Here is a 15,955-nt window from a genome sequence, read left to right as displayed (position 1 = left end):
TGACTTTGTGGTGTCTTTAATTTCGAGCTTACAGTGATATATCGAATTGACATACACTGTATGGATGAAAATTATCATTGTTAATAGATAAAAGGTCGTCGATATATCTAAAAATCGAATTGAAGGCCACATGAAGATATTTTTTCTTCTCGTGTAGAAGTTTTTGAATAAATTCTGCTTCATATGAATATAAAAACAGGTCAGCTAAGAAAGGAGCACAATTTGTGCCAATGGGAATTCCAACAGAATGTTGTAAGACCTGATCACACAAAACCACGAATATATCGTCAATGAGGAACTTTAGTATATTTTCTATTTCAACTTCAGAGTACTTGTGCATGGAATCAGAGTGGTGTTTAACAAAATAATTTTTTGGATCACTGATCAGTATATATGAATATTTCCATTTTCCATTTTTGTTGAAGAAACAACTGTCTATGATATCAAAAAGTCTAGTCTTTAATTTATTGTGAGGAATGGTCGTGTAAAGTGTTGAAAAGTCATAGGTTTTGATGCTGTTGATTTGAGAAAAGTATTGCTAATTCAAGTTTACTAAAAGTTCCTTAGAATTTGTATATAGATAAACAATCACCAGTATTAGTAGGTAGACATTCACCTGTATAGATATATAGACGATCACCTGTTCAGGTACATAAACTATCACCTGTGTAAGTACATAGACGTCCACCTGTATAAGTACATGTAAATAGACAATCACCTGTGTAAGTAAATAGACAATCACCTGTATAAGTAAATAGACAATCACCTGTATAAGTAAATAGACAATCACCTGTATAAGTAATTAGACAATCATGTATAAGTAAATAGACAGTCACCTGTATAAGTAAATAGACAATCACCGGTATAAGTAAATAGACAGTCACCTGTATACGTAAATAGACAATCACCTGTATAAGTAAATAGACAGTCACCTGTATAAGTAAATAGACAATCACTGTATAAGTAGATAAACAATCACCTGGATAAGTAAATAGATAATCACCTGTATAAGTAAATAGACATTCACCTGTATAAGTAAATAGACAATCACCTGTATAAGTAAATAGACAATCACCTGTATAAGTAAATAGACAATCACCTGTATAAGTAAATAGATAATCACCTGTATAAGTAAATAGACAGTCACCTGTATAAGTAAATAGAAAGTCACCTGTATAAGTAAATAGATAATCACCTGTATAAGTAAATAGATAATTACCTGTATAAGTAAATAGATAATTACCTGTATAAGTAAATAGACAGTCACCTGTATAAGTAAATAGACAATCACCTGTATAAGTAAATAGACAGTCACCTGTATAAGTAAATAGACAATCACCTGTATAAGTAAATAGACAATCACCTGTATAAGTAAATAGACAGTGACCTGTATAAGTAAATAGATAGTCACCTGTATAAGTAAATAGACAGTCACCTGTATAAGTAAATAGATAATTACCTGTATAAGTAAATAGATAATTACCTGTATAAGTAAATAGATAATTACCTGTATAAGTAAATAGACAATCACCTGTATAAGTAAATAGACAATCACTGTATAAGTAAATAGACAATCACCTGTATAAGTAAATAGACAGTCATCTGTATAAGTAAATAGACAATCACTGTATAAGTAGATAGACAATCGCTGTATAAGTAAATAGACAATCACCTGTATAAGTAGATAGACAATCACTGTATAAGTAAATAGACAATCACTGTATAAGTAAATAGACAATCACCTGTATAAGTAAATAGACAATCACCTGTATAAGTAGATAGACAATCACTGTATAAGTAAATAGACAATCACCTGTATAAGTAAATAGACAATCACCTGTATAAGTAAATAGACAGTCACCTGTATAAGTAAATAGATAATCACCTGTATAAGTAAATAGACAATCACCTGTATAAGTAAATAGACAATCACCTGTATAAGTAAATAGACAATCACTGTATAAGTAGATAAACAATCACCTGTATAAGTAAATAGACAATCACCTGTATAAGTAAATAGATCATCACCTGTATAAGTAAATAGACAGTCACCTGTATAAGTAAATAGACAATCACCTGTATATGTATAAGTAGATAGACAATCACTGTATAAGTAAATAGACAATCACCTGTATAAGTAAATAGACAATCACCTGTATAAGTAAATAGACAGTCACCTGTATAAGTAAATAGATAATCACCTGTATAAGTAAATAGACAATCACCTGTATAAGTAAATAGACAATCACCTGTATAAGTAAATAGACAATCACTGTATAAGTAGATAAACAATCACCTGTATAAGTAAATAGACAATCACCTGTATACGTAAATAGACAGTCACCTGTATAAGTAATTAGACAATCACCTGTATAAGTAAATAGACAATCACTGTATAAGTAGATAAACAATCACCTGGATAAGTACATATGTATTCTGTGGAATCAGTTTAATTCGTGGGGACCAATGTTCGTGGGTAAGCAATTTTTTCTGGTTCGTGGGGACGTAATTTCGTGGGTAAGCGATACGACATCACTAGTAGAGATAACTCTGCTTGGTTTAGATAAATGTTCGAGGACACCTAAATTCATGGGTAAGAGTGACCCATGAACATCAATCCCCCACGAAATCCACGAACATCAATCCCCCACGAACAATGATGATTCCACAGTAGATATTCATCTGTATAAGTACTTAGGCAATCACCTGCATAAGTAAATAGATCATCACCTGTATAAGTAAATAGATCATCACCTGTATAAGTAAATAGACAGTCACCTGTATAAGTAAATAGACAATCACTGTATAAGTAAATAGACAATCACCTGTATAAGTAAATAGACAGTCACCTGTATAAGTAAATAGACAATCACTGTATAAGTAAATAGACAATCACCTGTATAAGTAAATAGACATTCACCTGTATAAGTAAATAGACATTCACCTGTATAAGTAAATAGACAATCACCTGTATAAGTAAATAGACAGTCACCTGTATAAGTAAATAGACAGTCACCTGTATAAGTAGATACATATATAGACAATTACCTGTTCCGTTACATTAACGATCACCTGTACAGGTATGCAGACAATCACCTGTATAGGTATACAGAAAATCACGATTAACTGTACAGGTACACAGACACACAAATACAATTGTCAAGATCAAAATATCCAAATATTTATCTTCAGATTGCTGGTACGCATTAACAACTTGACATTGAAGTGTGATTCTGCCAGAAGGTCCTTGTATATATTTTGATTAGGGTAGGGTAGATATTTGTACACTCTATGAAAGCATATTTTTCCAGGAGAAATACTTTAGGGGACATTTGATAATTGAACATCATTTCGAAGCACAATGCTTTATTATGGGAGAGTTGGTAATTATACGGCTGATTCCATATGTATATAATATTGATAGAGGAATGGTGCATGTAGAATTTAAACTATGTCATGTGGAGTTGAAGAATCACTGATTGCAGAAAATTTTACACGTCCTATTGTTTTCTTACATTCAGACTTTTAACTAAAGTGTGAATTCAGCCCGTGAAATCATAATTTGCAGCGATCAACGGTCAATTTATTGTTACAGGTCTGTACATCAGGTAGTTTTTTTCTTAACATACCTGATGATTCGAATTCCCCCAGCTATCAAATTATCATTACTTTGAATTCTCAAACTTAGATATTTTATTAGAATTAGATATTAACGGCAAACTAAAAACTTAACTGTATGAAAAACGGGATGATTTCAGCTTCTCCATCGTCAACTTCCCATATTTATGTAGTAATATTCCATTATTACCTGCATATGGTGTTTATATACCTAAATTGATTCGATATGCAAGAGCTTGTTCTGCGTATGGTCAGTTTTTAAATCAAGACAGGCTACTGACAAACAAGTTGATGGTGCAGGAGTTCCAACAGTGTCGTTTAAAATCAGCGTTTCGTTAATGCTATGGTCGTTATAATAATCTAGTTTGCCAATACAACCTGTCATTGGGTCAAATGTTATCTGACTTGTTTCATATCGATTGTTAGGCCGTTCTTGTCACACTGATTTTGACTACGGATAACTCTGTTTACCTGATCAAGATACACCAGGGCTCACGGCGGGTGTGGCCAGTCGACAGGGGATGCTTACTCTTCCTATGCACCTGATCCCATCTCTCATATATCCAGGGGTCCATGTTTGCCCAATCCTCTATTTTGTATTGCTATAGGAGTTATGAGATTGCTCACTGTTCCTTCACCTTTTATTGTACAAATGACAGGTTTTGTTGTTTTAAGAATGTTTCACTCATACCGAGATTTGATCAGTTGTTAGTGAGGTTTGTCTACTTTAGACCAGTACATTGACTTTTTTTTTTTTCGAATTTCAGACTCATTGTATATCAGATATGTACGTTCAAGTTTGGTTATAAGAGATTTCAAACTAGCACATGAAATCATCATTTCTGAATTTTTTAATTTGATACTTTTATGAAACTTGTATTTCATTTGTAGACATCATTACAAATTACTGTAGAAGATGTAAATGACCATGATCCAAATTTCGCTCATCCTATATACCTCTTCAACACCACAGAAAATGATGGGCCTGATGTCAATGTGAAAGTAGGTCAAGTCATCGCAACAGACAAGGACCTGTACAAAAATGGGAACATATCATACTCCATAGTCACATCTGACGTGCAAGATTTGTTTAATGTAACACAGGTAATGTAATATCACAGATGTAACAAAAAAGGAGAAAATGCAACGAACCAAACCGGGATTTGATTAAAATGTAACGGACCAAACCGGGATTTGATTTCTGGGTCAGTCATACATTTTCTCCTTCACTATTTTATTTGATGTCATTCACCAACCCTGGACTTGTAGATGAAAGACCTGTCCGGGGGAAATGAATCTGGGATATGTATCGTCGATGGCAAAGACAACTATGGGGAGATGAATGTAGTGGTTTGATCATTTCCGTGAAAAGGGATATGTATTATGTATATTATATGGACCTAGATAGTTCAGTGATTAGAGCACCAGTGTCCAGTAATACAGGGGTCCTAGGTTCGATTCTCGGTCGAATTATAAATGTCCTTCTTTCCCAAACCACTACACAACAGTGTTGTTTTGCAGATATAGCATGATATACACAATGTTCTTATACAGATATAGCATAATATACGCAATGTTGCTATACAGATATAGCATAAAAATACGAAATGTTCTTATACAGATATAGCATTTTATAATATACGCAATGTTGCTATACAGATATAGCATAATATACGCAATGTTGCTAAACAGATATAGCATAATATACGCAATGTTGCTATACAGATATAGCATAATATACGCAATGTTGCTATACAGATATAGCATAATATACGCAATGTTGTTATACAGATATAGCATAATATATGCAATGTTGCTATACAGATATAGCATAAAAATACGAATTGTTGCTATACAGATATAGCATAGCATACAAAATGATTCTAACAGTGCCTCCATAAGCCAGGAAAGACACTTATGACTGGAAATATGAATCTGATTTATTCATTTTTTAGCTCTTCTGAGCTGAAGGCTCAAAGAGCTAATTATATGGCCATATATCTGGCGTGCGGTGTGCGTCAACTTTTTGGAAAAAGGGCTATATCTCAAGAACCCCTTGGCCAATTTTTGTCAAATTTGTCACAGGGTATCCTTGGTGCAAGGGCTTTTATTTGTACTAAAACTAGGGTTGTGACCCTTTAACAAGGGGAGATAATTAGGAAAATGCAAACAAAAGTAGTGGTTGCTAAAAAAATCTTCTCAAGAACCGCTGGGTAAATTATCACCAAACTTATGCATAAGTATGAGGATAGGTTGTAGATAAAAAATTGTTCAAGGCATCATCCTGGGGCAAAGGGTGTGATCTCAAGGTCACTTCAAAGTTGACCTTAAATTTTGTTTTGTTATTGATATTTTGCTTAGTATAAGGACTAGGATCATCAATTTTTGTCAGTTGATGCAGCTTAGGACTTAATATCATGTTGTCTCAAAAGTAGGTCATCGTGACCTACTTTTTGAATTTCGCAGGTAATTATTATTAAATGGATTTTGATGCATATCTTGGACATTTTTGAGCCTATGATCATCAAAAGTTGTCAGTTGATGGATCATGGGACCTTGAAGTGCGTCATGTGAAAAGTATGTCACCATGACCTACTTTCTGAATTTTATGGCTAATCATTTATGAATACATTTTAGGTTGTTATTTCAGATACTGAGAGGTTTAAAATCATCAAACCTTGTAAGTTGATGCGTCTAGAGGCCTCAAAACATATTCATAAAAAAGTAGGTCACAGTGACCTACTTTTTGAATTTTGCAGACATTCAAATTTCACATTTTCAATTTTAGATGCATATTTTGAAAGCTATGAAAGCTAGGATCATCAAACTGTGTCAGTTGATGCATATTGAGTCTTCAGAGTGTGTTGACTAAAAAGTAAGTCACCGTGACCTATTTTTGGATTTTGCCGGCTATATTTGAATATTTCAGATACTATTTGACTTGCAATCATCAAACTTTGTCAGTTGATGAGTCTTGAGTCTTCAGAGTGTGTCGACCAAAAAGTAGGTCACTTTTGGAATTTGACGTTTATATCTCAATATTTCAGATACTATTTGACTTCAATTATCAAACTTTGTCAGTTGATGCATCGCGAGTCTTTGGAGTGTGTCGACCAAAAAGTAGGTCACTGTGGCCTTCTTTTGGAATTTGACGGCTGTATTTGAATACTATTTGACTTGTCAGTTGATGCATCTTGAGTCTTCAGTGTGTCGACCAAAAGAAAGTCACTGTGACCTACTTTTGGACAGTTACATTTAAATTTTAAGGTACTATTTGACTTAACATCATCAAACTTTGTTAATTGATGAATCTTGGTTAATGAGAATTTTTGCCTGTTCTACAATGTATCGGAAGAACAATTCTAGGCCCATGGGCCTCTTGTTTTAACTCGTATATTAAATGTTTTTTAAACCAGGTTCCTCATATAATGATATGAAATATACATAATACATTTCCCTTTTCACAAAAATTACTAGATGTACATATTTTATTTTGAGTTGTTGACTAGAAAATAAAATTGACGGTAGGGGAATAAACTGCGTGTACATTTTTGCGATATTTTTATGGTTCGTTGTTAGTGGCAGATTTAATTGGTGAAGAAACCGCTAATTATGATCTACTGATACGTCAGGTGTTCGACTTGCTGAAAATGTATTAGTGATCTTTGATTAAGGATCTGTACATTTATCTCTAACAGATTTCTGTACCTCCGCGCCATGTGTAATGAAATGTTGGGTTCTAATGATTTATGTTTTTAGAATGACTATTGCGTCTGTATATGCCATTTAGTCTTAAAATTTGATTTATTTTTGAAAAACTTTAACCTTGGTCATGACTTTTGAACGTGCAATACTAGGGTTTCCACATCACATGTGTATTCCTTGTAATAACGCCTTTATTTGGGTAACAAAGTGTTTGATTTCGTGACTTTGGCCTTAGGGTTTGACCTACATTTGAAAAACTTTAACCTAGGCGGTAATCAATTTTGCTGCCATTTGGGGGGACCAGTGTTTCACAAATACATCTTGTTGTTTCTAGGATGGGTGGATCCATTTGATTGGAGAGGTGGACAGAGAAAACTGTTCCAGTCACAGGTACTCCTTCACTGTTATAGCCGTGGATGCCGGGTCAGCTAAACGTACGGTGAGCAATTCCATGTTTTATTGCTATTGAAAAAAGCAGTATTTATTCTATACTCTTAATTCTTTACTAAAGACAAGTCAAATAATTTGACTGTTGTAGAGACACTGTTATTTCTGAACTGCTAGAAATAATTTTTAAAGACTTCTGTGAAAGCCTGCATAATTTTTGAAAACTGTAAACACAGTAGTTAAAAATTGTCAATAAACGTAAAACACGGTTACAGCAAATATGCTTATAATGAAATCATGCTGACAGCGAAGATTGATTGATTGTTTATGGTTTGACTCATTATTTCAGCCATTTTGCAGTGAAGAGATTTTCATTTTCAGTAATTTTAAAACATGTTATGAATTCGTTGGAAAAAACAAATTACATTTATAATGAATCAAAACTGTTAACCCAAGCACTTTGCTATGAGTGTGTTTTACTGTCATTCGTTCACAATATGTTTAATAATGTCACAATATGGTTCAAAATGTCGACGCCGACTACTTCAAAATGTTACTTGGTCAGACATCTTTGTATACAGATAGAATGCAAAACTAAGTCAAAAGTGAGTAGAGATGCAACCAAAGAACCAAAGAAATATAGCACATCTAATCAAATTGGAAATTCCCAATTTATTTTTGGTCCAATGTTTCAAAAAAATTAATGTCATATTCACTTTAAAGGCACCAGCTGGAGGTGTATTTAATATTAATTTTTTTTTCTAAAATGTTGATCGTAACTAATCAGAAAAATTAGAATAATAATTACATTTATGATATATATATCCTTTACTGAGGTTGTGGTAGACATTACTCTGTATAGCTTTGTAGTGTATTTCTGTATAACATTGTAATGTTTTACTGTTCTGTATAACATTGTAGTATGTTACTGTTCTGTATAACATTGTAGTGTATTTCTGTTCTGTATAACATTGTAGTATGTTACTGTTCTGTATAACATTGTAGTGTTTTACTGTTCTGTATAACATTGTAGTGTTTTACTGTTCTGTATAACATTGTAGTGTTTTACTGTTCTGTATAACATTGTAGTGTTTTACTGTTCTGTATAACATTGTAGTATGTTACTGTTCTGTATAACATTGTAGTGTATTTCTGTTCTGTATAACATTGTAGTATGTTACTGTTCTGTATAACATTGTAGTGTTTTACTGTTCTGTATAACATTGTAGTGTTTTACTGTTCTGTATAGCATTGTAGTGTTTTAGTAATCTGTATAACATTGTAATATTTTAGTGTTCTGTATAACATTGTAGGGTTTTACCGAGGTTGTGGTAGACATTACTGACTTGAATGACAACTCTCCAGTATTCCAGCCAGTGAATGCGACCTACACGGGAAATGTAAAGGAGAATTCGAATTCAACCAGCGTATTGATTGTAAGCGTCTTTTTCGCATTTGATGATGGTCTGTCTAGAAGTAGACTTTTGTATACGACTTTTGCTTGGCACACAAAATGTTAGCATATGCTAGTATATCACTTTTGCTAGATTGATTGTATACTAGCGGAAAAAAGAAACCGTGCATTATAAAATTTTGTATAAATTTTCTATATTTATTGTTTATATTTATAAAATCTAAACAATCGATAAAGGTGATGTTTTTTAACAATATCGGATAGTACCCGACTCAGATGCACTGACTTTTTCATGGTTAGTGAACAAATGTTGTTTATTGAAGTGCTCGTATGCACGAGTTTTACTGGCCAATACTGTTTGGAGTAAGAAGTGTAAAAGGTTTGTTTGGACACTATTCGTTAAGGAAAGCACTTTAGTTTTGACAAAATTTACCCTTCTGTCATGCCACGACTCAGCGAAAACCAACGTAATCGTGCTGTTTGGATGCTTCAAGCTGGAATGGCACAAAATATCGTAGCAAGACACTTTGGAGTTCATAGGAATACCATCCAGTCATTATGGAGACGTTTCCAACAATCTGGTACATGTAACACTCGGTATCGACCACGTTCTGGGCGTCCTCGTATGACGTCGCATCGACAGGACGAACCACATTAGACTTGTACACCTGAAAAATCGTTTCCATACAGCAAGTTTGATTGCTCGTAGCATTCCTGGACTTCGACCAATCCGTCCAAGAACTGTGCGTAATCGTCTGCGCGAGCACATCTGACCATGACGTCCAGCGGTGTACCCAATACTGCTTCAACGTTATCGTATCGCTAGACTAGCGTGGTGCAGACGAGATCTGCGATTCAGAATACAGGACTGGGCCAATATTCTGTTCACTGATAAATCCAAATTTCAATTGGAGTGACGGCCGTTGTAGAGTGTATTGTCGCGTTGGGGAGCGGTACCAGGACGCTTGTGTTGTGTAACATCGACAATTCGGTGGAGGTAGCGTTATGGTGTGGGGTGGAATAACAGCACGTGGAAGGACCCCTCTACAAATTGTCAATGGAAATTTCACCGGCGTACACTATCGAGATGAAATTATTCAGCGCTAATTGATACCCTTCATACAGAGATAGCAAAATCACATCACTCTGCAGCAAATCAACGCAGGGCCACATGTTGCACGTGTAGTCAGGGACTTTTTTCCCCACAGAATGTCGATGTCTTGCCTTGGCCAGCTGTTTCTTCCGATTTATCGCTGATCGAGCACGTCTGGGATGAAATGGAACGACGTCTACACCGTTTACCAAATCAACCAATGACAATTGGCTGATTTAGGCCAGGCTTTAACCAACATCTGGAACAACATCCCTCAAGCATTTCTGAACACTTTAGTGGCATCAATGAGGTGGTGTTGTCAAGTATGCATGAATGCAAATGGTGGTCACACGCGTTATTATGTTCCCCAAACAAAGTTTGGGAACATATTGTTTTTACTCTGTTTCTTCTTATTATTATTATTCTTTTTCTCCGGTACTTTTTTGTCCGGTAGTGTTCTCAGAAACTACAAAAGGGATCGATATGAAACTTTCCAGGATGATAGTATAGCGTTTGTAGATGTGCATAGTGATAGTCATTTTGTCTGCACGTGCATGCATGCGCGCGCACGTGCATTGCAATTTTGGTACAAAAAATGGAAAAACAGAATATTGAAGGAAGCGATGTACAACCTAAATAGGATGATAGTATATCATTTGTACATATGAAAAATAATAGTTATTTTGTCAGCACGCGCACGCATGCGCGTGCACGCGCATTACAAAATTTGTACGCTAACTTTGGAATCAGTCTAACTTTTTTGTTGTTCATTGAAATGGCTTGAAATTCATATCAGAGATAGATATTGAGACCCTTAACTGATTTGCATGGTCAAAATTACCAATTTGCACGCGCATGCACGTGCGCTTCATTTTGATTGGATAGTACTAAAACGTTTGTAACTATCTTATTTATGAAGCGAATGAGATGATATTCACAGCATACGTAGACAATATGTGTATGTATATATTGGTGTAACAAAAAAATGCCAACGTACACGCGCATGCGCGTGCAACGTTTTTGAAATGTTCAATTTTTAAAGGACGATAACGTTTTTGTTTTTCATCAAATTCTATTGATATTAATGGTTTAGATGTGTCTTGGTACTCCTTACAAATTGCTGTGGTTAGAATTAATGCTCAGCACGTGTAATGACGTGTGCTGAATTCTGATTGGACGATTTTAAAATCGCTATAACTTCCTTGTATTTGGTGGAAACGTTATGAAATTCACACTATGGGTATATGATACATATGCCTGTTGAACGACATCAACAAAAATTCTGAATCATACACGCGTGCGTGTGTATGCGCGTGCAACGCTTTCTTTCATGTTTTGGTACTGAAATGACCATATTGAACGTACTACATGTAATTACAGTCTAAAATAAAATGATTTTTTGCTATAGATTCACAAGGACATCACTTTTTAATTGGGGAGGTTTGGGGAACATATGTAACGGTCCCCGTTACAATTAGAACTAGTTAACTTTGTTAATTCAAGTTCGAATACCAGTGTCTTTCGAATGTGCTGAAATTTACGTTATTCGATGTTAACATTAATGGATTATGAAATGTTGTAGCGAATACATTTGTTAACAGTGTTGCAAAGCATAAAATTTGTTCATTGTTATTCTTTATTATTTTTTCATACATCAGATAATGCACAGTTTCTTTTTTCCGCTATTATATATTGTTTCACGTCCCACTCAAGAATATTTTTCACTCGTATGGAGACGTTACACTTTTGCTTGAAAAATTAATAATTAAATTTTGTAATATACAAAATGAAAGGTTACGAGGAAATAGTGTAAATCTTTGTTTAATTTGGAGTATCATAAGTTGTTGCCATAGACATTGTGGAAAAAACATTGTATAGGTATTTACACTGCATAAAAAAGAGCTGAAAAGATTAACCGTTCATAAATCTACATTTGATGAATTCAGCAAGTCCTTTTGGTAGTTTTTTCAAATTGCATGGTTCAAAACAAAATTTGTTCATTGTTATTCTTTATTATTCATGAATAATAAAGAACTCATGTTGTTTTCCTACAACCAAACAAAAGAACATTTCATGTGAAAACATTTTGGAATACTGTTTCAATCATGCATGCTGCATATGGTATCCTCGTATGCCTACTGTATTTAATTGTATTACAACAATATAGATTATTGAGATGGATATGAGATAATCTCATTTAATTGAGTGAATAGCATTATACAATAGGACTTAACTTGGTACAAGCTAACTTATTTTAAGAAAGTCAGCATCAGGAGGAGTTAACTAGTATTGCAACTTCCTCTTCCTTTTTGCACCCCACTCAAGTGGAAGGAACAACAGCACGTTAAGCACTTTTTCACAATCAAGGCCAATCCATGCCTCCAAAGAGAAAAAGAGATGGGGGAATGGTTTCTCCAGCCCGGGGCAGAGGACAAAAAAAGTCTCGCCACAACACTAGGCAGCAAAAGCCTGGAACTAAAGAAGTGAGAGATAACCAACCCCCCTTCCAGCACCAGGAATCTTCAGAGAGCGTGCCAGGGAGTGAGGCTGCACCAGATTTGGGGGAGTTTGTGCCTGCCAACTTTGGTTTCAAGACAGTTTGGATAGTAGGATCGTCTATACCTTTTTGGGCTGGTGAAGAGGCACGGAGGAGACCGGGCGGAAAGAACCTCAATCTAGGGGTTGACATCTTTTGGAAGGGGATAAGAGGGCTAAAATGGCAAGACCTCGACAAACTGATAACAGAATAACTCAAACATCAACCACAACCAGATGTATTGGTTATTCATGCTGGGTCAAACGATCTAACAACAGCTGGCAATACTGCACTTAGATTTGCACATGAAATTCAATGTAGCTTGTATCGCTACAATGCATTGCTACCAAAAACTTTGCTCATTTGGTCAACAATGCTTCCCCGTCTTTACTGGCATGGTGCACCTCTAGGTAAGGGTGGCGCTAAGATCGATCTAAAAAGACGCAAGGTTAATAAGGCTATTAAGAAATTTGTTACCTCTCAAGTTAACGGAGCTTGCATTGTTCATGACAGAAATATAAACGTCCATCAAACCAGTTTATTTAGGTATGACGGAACTCATCTAGCCGAAAGTGGAAATCAAGCTTACTTAAATAACATACAGGGTGGTTTGGAATTTATTTTGGGGGGAAAGGGCAAAATCTTCCCTACGCAATAGTTTGCAGAATCTTGTCACTTGTGGTTGGTTCCTATAACCTGTCATTCATTTAGGAGATAGATACTCTCTAGAGCAATTGGTGGGGAACATCATATCGATGTTTGTGGCGGGGTCAAGGGAGACATCATCCCTGTACAAGCTTAACCTGTTGTCTCTGCCCATCTGCATCAAAGCATGAGGGATGTCTCATGGCTGTGTGTTAACATGGAAGTTAAATGCCATTGAGCAAATGTGTGGAATAACTGGAAACTGCTTGGGGTCTGCAGCATTTCAGTGCTCAGACCCCCTCTACCTCTATAAAAGGAGGAGAGGCTACAGGCTGGGTGGTGTGAAAGTTCTAAACCAGGTAGCAAGCCAGAGACAGGGTGTAAAAGCTGTGCAGCTTGTGTGCCTAGCCACCATGCGTGTTAGGCATGGGGTTCCTTGGCACTCGCATCAAAGCGAGGCCACTAGTTTGCCCATTGGTTTATGGTATCCTAGTTGTCTCCCTTGACTCCTACTAATTTTTGCGGCCAGTATCATCCAACACTTGTGTATTGTGTTTTTATGATGTCATTGCTCAATAAATTCATGTAAAGTACCAATTGGTGTTTATTTTTCATTCTCACTAGTGGCTGAAAGATAATTCAATAATATTGTGAAAAGGCAGACAAAGCAAACTATCTTGGCTGCAATCTTCAATTAAACGTAATTAGAATTCAACTTTGACCCTCAGATTCGAAATGTTCAATTTCAAATTTCTTCTACATTTGCCATTACTATTATATGTATAATTTGATGACTTGTAGAATCCACCAATTTCTGCCGAAGATTATGATGATTCAATATATGGAACCGCGGGAATTCGTTACTTCATTGTTAGTTCTGATGCCTCGGAACTGCCGTTTGAAATTGACAGTAAAACGGGGGAAATCCTTGTGAACGACTCTGCGAATCTTGACAGAGAAACCAAATCTAATTACACAATAAAGGTAATAAATGTCATCGTTGTTCATGTTTCCTAGTGCTTCATTTACTGCCCCTGAGCAGACTTCTCATTGTTTTGCTTGAGCTTGCAGGAATTGAACTCTATTCATCTTATCTTTCTTTTCCTTCTATGGTCAAAAGTTATCTCTTGCTTTGATACGCTTGGAGACTCATGCGATTGATCACTCTTCGTTATCTTCACCTTTCATTCTTGATGTTATCATTTCTAGTGGACGATAAATGCGTCTTATATATGAATTGATAATTAAACTTGGTCATTTTCTGCTACTGTCGCACATTCTATACAATATCGGGGGGATAACTCGAGATGAAAATATTCACTATATTCACAGTGTAGATATAATTCAAGAAATAGTAAAAAAAGGTTAATTCAAACAAATCATGTTTTCTTTTCATAGATAAGTCGAAGCTACCAGAACATATATTACGAAATCATTCAGTAAAATATACCCAAGCTCGTTGTAATTTTACATACTTGTTAGTCAATAATTCTTTTAATTGCTATGTTTTCCTCAAATTCAAATTGGCAGTTATGCTTATTTAGCCAAATTAAGCCAGCTGTTTGATCACTCACAACACAAATTGGCCTCGGACTTGATTTTACTATGCGTAACTACATGTAGATTACCTTGGGCATTCATTACCTGCTTTTTATAGTCAGTTTGTAACTCATGTTTTATTTTTCAGTTTCTTTTATTATGATAGCTTATTTACTTGACAAAACTGCATTTTAAAACGTTTCTCGAATATAACATGAACTGGATCATTAAATCCATATTGTGCCACGTTTGCTGTCGTCTTTAACGAATGGTGTTCGCACTCTTCCCTTTTGTGCTTTTTGTTTGTTTGGGAAGTGTGCTTTGGATATTGCTGGCCAAGTCAGAACGTACATATTATGTTGTATTTCATCAACAATTTCATTAGTAGCGGTGTCTTTATTATGTGTACATTGCAGCAAATTCGATGGAAGGAGTTTGAAATTAATGTATCCAAGGGATACTTTAGCCAGTTAATAACAATTTCAAACGAGAAACCAAATCTCTAACACATATTGGTATTGTTTAATTTATGAATACATCTCACTGGCGCAGGATGTATTTTGTATAGTTAAGGTATTTCCACCCTCCTGTGACGTCATAAGATTTTGCAAAGTCAATGATTTAATCAGATTTATGCATGACAGGAACATAAATTGTGTAATTGTGTTGGAGTCACTTTTAATAGTTATTGTTAAAATATTGTTAATCATAAGATATTTCATAAGTTTAAGTTTTATATGAATAATCAATTATATGTTTCAAAATATTGAATCCAAGCTAGGGCAATAACTCTGGTTTCATTAAATCATTGATCAAGTCCATTATGCGATAGATTTCCTTTATTTTTCACAAACATTTTTGTATATTTTTTAAAGAAACAGTTTCATGAAATTGTTATAAATACTATTATATCGTTACAAGCAGTTTCAATGAAACTTTGATAATGCTGTTTAAGGAAATTTTCACATTTCTGACGTTGAAAACAGGTATATTGTGCTAATTGATTAAAAAAAAAAAT

The 15,955-nt window shown here is 34.9% G+C and overlaps 1 protein-coding gene across 1 annotated transcript in view; it reads left to right on the top strand.

Annotated features, from left to right (window-relative positions):
- LOC125670462 (protocadherin Fat 4-like) overlaps positions 1-15,955 on the top strand; it is a 249,559-nt gene that overhangs the window by 175,455 nt on the left and 58,149 nt on the right. Inside the window, exons 45-48 of the mRNA XM_056161239.1 lie at positions 4,510-4,722; positions 7,658-7,762; positions 9,024-9,146; positions 14,200-14,382. Coding sequence (XP_056017214.1) covers positions 4,510-4,722; positions 7,658-7,762; positions 9,024-9,146; positions 14,200-14,382 — 624 coding nt within the window. The remainder of the gene's footprint in view (positions 1-4,509; positions 4,723-7,657; positions 7,763-9,023; positions 9,147-14,199; positions 14,383-15,955) is intronic.

Source organism: Ostrea edulis, chromosome 4, assembly GCF_947568905.1.
Source record: "Ostrea edulis chromosome 4, xbOstEdul1.1, whole genome shotgun sequence".
Lineage (NCBI taxonomy): Eukaryota > Metazoa > Mollusca > Bivalvia > Ostreida > Ostreidae > Ostrea > Ostrea edulis.
The sequence above is the reverse complement of the archived record's forward strand: the minus strand, read 5'-3'. Positions and strand labels throughout refer to the sequence as shown.